The sequence below is a fragment of the Labeo rohita genome, unplaced genomic scaffold, assembly GCF_022985175.1.
Source record: "Labeo rohita strain BAU-BD-2019 unplaced genomic scaffold, IGBB_LRoh.1.0 scaffold_1884, whole genome shotgun sequence".
NCBI lineage: Eukaryota > Metazoa > Chordata > Actinopteri > Cypriniformes > Cyprinidae > Labeo > Labeo rohita.
The window spans coordinates 1-4,127 of record NW_026128093.1 but is presented as its reverse complement, the minus strand read 5'-3'; the positions used below and the strand labels follow the sequence as shown (position 1 = coordinate 4,127).

At 45.9% G+C, this 4,127-nt stretch overlaps 1 protein-coding gene across 1 annotated transcript; it reads left to right on the top strand.

The window, feature by feature from the left end:
* The first annotated feature begins 1,125 nt into the window (after positions 1-1,125).
* LOC127159057 (E3 SUMO-protein ligase ZBED1) lies at positions 1,126-3,734 on the top strand. The gene is made up of 4 exons (XM_051101999.1): positions 1,126-1,623; positions 1,772-2,561; positions 2,760-2,779; positions 2,897-3,734. Exons 1-4 carry the CDS (start codon positions 1,126-1,128, stop codon positions 3,329-3,331), a joined length of 1,743 nt encoding a protein of 580 aa, XP_050957956.1. The 3' UTR covers positions 3,332-3,734.
* Positions 3,735-4,127: the final 393 nt, after the last annotated feature.

The window sequence follows — 4,127 nt, the reverse complement described above, 5'->3', positions numbered from 1 at the left end:
CGACGGGGCTCTCCCTTCTGGTGCCAGCAGGGCCACAACTCCCTCCGTCCGTCGTCTCGAGTTACGCTGCATACTCTGCGTCGGACGGGCTCTCCCTCCCGGTGCAGCAGAGCTGCAGGCCCCCTTCAGTTGCAGTGAGAGCCCTCCATCCGAGGCATCAAACCACGCTTTGCATTCAGCCGCAAGGGGGACTCTCCTTTCCGGTGTAGCAGAGCCGCAGCTCCCTTCGGATGCAGTGAGAGTCCCACCATCACTCGCTTTGAATTTCTTTACATATTCAACATCGGACGGGCTCCCCCCTTCTTGTGCAGCAGAGCCGCAGCTCCCTTCGGTTGTAGCATGAGTCCCCCGTCTGTTGGAGTTACGCTGCGTACTCCGCGGCAGATGGGACTCTCCTTCCCTGTGCAGCAGAGCCGCGGCTCCCTTCGGTCACAGCGGGAAACCTCCATCCGATACATTGTCGCAAGAGGAACTCTCCCTTCCTGTGCAGCAGAGCCACAGCTCCCTTTGGAAGCAGCGAGAGTCCCTCCACCAATCATCTCAAATTTATTCAGCATTTAACGGGGCTTCCCCTCCCGGTGCACCAGAGCCGTGGCTCCCTTCGGTCACAGCGTGGGCCTTGCATCCATCATTTGAGTTGCGCTGTGTGCTCAGTGGCAGACAGGGCCCTCCCTCCTGGGGCAGCAGAGCTGCAGGCTCCCTTCAGTTGCAGCGGGAGCCCTCGTCCGACGCATCAAACCATTCTTCGTCTCCGGATGCAAGAGGGACTCACCCTTCCGGTGCAGCAGAGCCACAGCTCCCTTCGGAAGCTGCGAGAGCTCCTCATTTGGTATCTGCCATCATGTTCCTCCTTTAGCGACATGTAGGGCTCGCCAGTATGACACCTCGTGCTGCAGATCCCATCGAGCAGTGCACAGGCTCTCCAAGTTGCTCTGAAATGATGTTTGATAACAAAGTTCGGGAGAGCTCGATCAGATAATCAACTAAATTGGCACAGGTGCAACTCATCTAGATAATCATCCAAACTAGCACAAGTATATGTGCACAGCCAACTTCCCTCAGGATACTCCGCCCAGCCATTAGGGGGCGCAGCGGCGCCCACGAGTTTCAAAAAAGTCATGGAAAATGTCGAAGATTTTAGAAGCGCCGTTGTCCCTAAAGGCAGATGTTTGGACACATTTTGGTTTTAAAGCAAAGGAAGGAAACCAAGGGATCGATAAAACAAATGCAATCTGCAAGCATTGCCAGGCTTCTATACGCTACACCGGTAATACAACTAACCTGCGCTCCCACCTGCAAAGACACCATGCAGACAAGCTAGCTTCGCCGCAGCCCAAAAAAACACGGGACCCCACGCAAACTACTTTGGACAACACAACATCCAAGCTTCCATCTAACTCAGTCCGTGCACAGAAGATTACGGAGTCTGTGGTGCATTATATTTGCAAAGGTTTATGTCCCTACAGTGTTGTCGAGAACACAGGCTTTCGCTTTATGATCAACACGTTAGATCCCCGTTACGTGATCCCTACCCGCAGCTACATGACCGACAAAGCAGTACCGAGAATATATGACAAAGTCAAAGACGATGTTAAGTCAGCCCTGAGTTCTGCCCCACGAGTGGCACTGACTTGTGACGGGTGGACATCGCGAGCCACGGAAGCTTTTGTTACAATCACTTGCCATTACGTTGACGAGGAGTGGGAACTGATGTCGCACGTGTTACAAACGCGAGCCATGCACGAGAGCCATATGGGGTCAAACATTGCAGTTACCGAAAGCGGCGCTGGAGGAGTGGGACCTCGTATCCAAAGACCCAGCTATTGTGACTGACAACGCCGCAAATATGAGCGTCGCAGCGGAGCTTGCCGGTATGTTGCATTTCAGGTGCTTCGCTCACACTTTAAACCTGGCCTCGCAGTGTGCACTGAAGCTTCCTGCTGTCGCTTGTTTATTGGGACGTGTTAGACGGATATCCACCTTTTTTAAGCGCAGTACCACAGCCAGCCACGTACTTCGACAGAAGCAGAAGTTGCTCGAGTTGCCTGAACATAAACTGATCACTGATGTTGTGACGCGCTGGAATAGCGCGCATGATATGCTCGAGCGCTTTCTTGAGCAGCAACCCGCTGTCTCCGCTGCTCTTCTGTCCAACGAGCTTAGGAAAACCGAGAAAGAAGTTTGCACCCTATGTGAGTCGGACATTACATCTGCGGAGGAGATAGTGGATGCAATGAAGCCCATGAAGATTGCTACTCTTGTAATGTCAAAAGAAAGCTCTCCAACACTGTCAGTTGTGACCCCTCTTCATGCTCAGCTCATCCAGGATTTCCAAGAGAGCAGAGCAGATAGTGAGATAGTGAAAGAAATCAAAGCGGCTATTTGCCAAGATTTGAGCAAGAGGTACATGGATCAGCAGAAAGAGACCATGTATGTATGTTCAGCACTCGATCCAAGATTCAAAGCTTTGCCCTTCCTTCCTGATGATGAACGAGAGGAAATATACTTGAGAATCACTGCAGAAGCTCGAAGAATTCAAGAACTATTTCAGATAAGCCCTTGTCATTAACATTAGCATTACATAGTTAAAAAACATAAAAAACAAACAAACAAACACACACACACACACACACACACATATACACTAAGTGTAATAAAATGAAATATTCAGTTCATAATTTCAAATTCATAATAGTATGTTAGAGCTTAAAAAAACTAAATGGTTTCAAACATATACTTCATGTAAAGCACTATACTAGCAAAACAATATATTGTAAAGGTTTGTCAGTTCATCGCATTAAATAAAATGCAAACTAACTATTAAATGTCTTTGAATATGCTCTTTATAGAATTAACTATGGGTTTATTGATAAAAAATCTGTATTTTGCATAATAGGAAGAGGCTAAAGTGATACCAGGAGAGGAGGACAATCATGTGGAAGACAAGGATGACATTCCTGCCAGCCCACCACCCAAGAAGAAAAAGGACTTGTGCTGTTTGGCTGATCTGCTTGGTTCAACTTACAGTGCAGGTCCTGCGGTGAGACACAGAACCACACAGGCCCAGGCAGAAGAGGAGATGTCAAGGTACAAGGAGGCACCACCCCTGTCTCTTGCTGAGGGAAGTCCACTCAGTTGGTGGAAAGAGCACCAGAATGAATATCCACTAATGTCACGCCTTGCCAAAGTGTACCTGTGCATTCCAGGGACTAGTGTCTCCTCGGAGCGCGTTTTCTCTATGGCAGGCGATATCGTAACAGCACAGAGAAGTGTACTAAGCTCAAAGCATGTTGACCAACTTCTGTTTTTGAACAAAAATCTTAAGTCATAGGATAAAGCTAGCATTACCAAGAGTATCCTCAGGTTATTGTTTTGTTGCTGCAGTGATTTTTGTTCAACCTGCCTTTTTTAGGACAAACCTGGTTTAGCCTTAAGATTTTAAAAATCCATCCTGTTATGAGGTAGATTTGTTGTTGTGCCAAATGTTAAAGCAAGATATAGCATTTAAGTGATTTCATAGTGAAATATGTTATGGCAGTACATGGTGTCACAAAAAAGAATTATAAGAAGATTTAATAAGAAGTTAAGAATAAGAAGAAGAAGATTTTGTTCTTGTGTGAGCTCAGACTGTACCCTTGGAAAGTTAAATGTTGACTTGTGGTAATTTCCAGATTAATACAATTTGTGTACAATTAATCAGAGCACTTAAAGCTGCAAATATTTAAGCAAAATGCACTTTGTTATAATGCACTTTTGTCTTCAATAAATTGAGTTCTGTTTGTTGAGTAAATGTGTTCAGCATTAACTAATTGGCTCTGGCCCATGTATTTTTATTGAATCGTATCGAATCGTGTCACATTGTATCAAATCATATCGAGACAGCTCTGTATCGAGGTACGTATCGAATCGTGACCTGTGTATCGAGGTATGTATCGTATCGCCAGGTTCTCCAAGGTATACAGCCCTACTATGAATCAACAATTTATTACACACAACATTTACAAAAAAATTAAATAATGTAAATTGTTTGTATCAATTAAACCACTTTTACAACACTGCTGTTTTCTAAGAAAAACAGGTGGTGTGGTTTTTAAAAACTTAAGATACTAAATGTTCCAGTCACCCTT

What these genes read in the sequence shown, in the direction of transcription:
- LOC127159057 (XM_051101999.1), top strand. Translation starts at nt 1,126, where the DNA reads ATGTCGAAGATTTTAGAAGCGCCGTTGTCCCTAAAGGCAGATGTTTGG. An exon ending in TGAGTTCTGCCCCACGAGTG is followed by an intron (nt 1,624 to 1,771) that starts GCACTGACTTGT and finishes CAAACATTGCAG; the next exon opens with TTACCGAAAGCGGCGCTGGA. An exon ending in ACTATTTCAGATAAGCCCTT is followed by an intron (nt 2,562 to 2,759) that starts GTCATTAACATT and finishes GCACTATACTAG; the next exon opens with CAAAACAATATATTGTAAAG.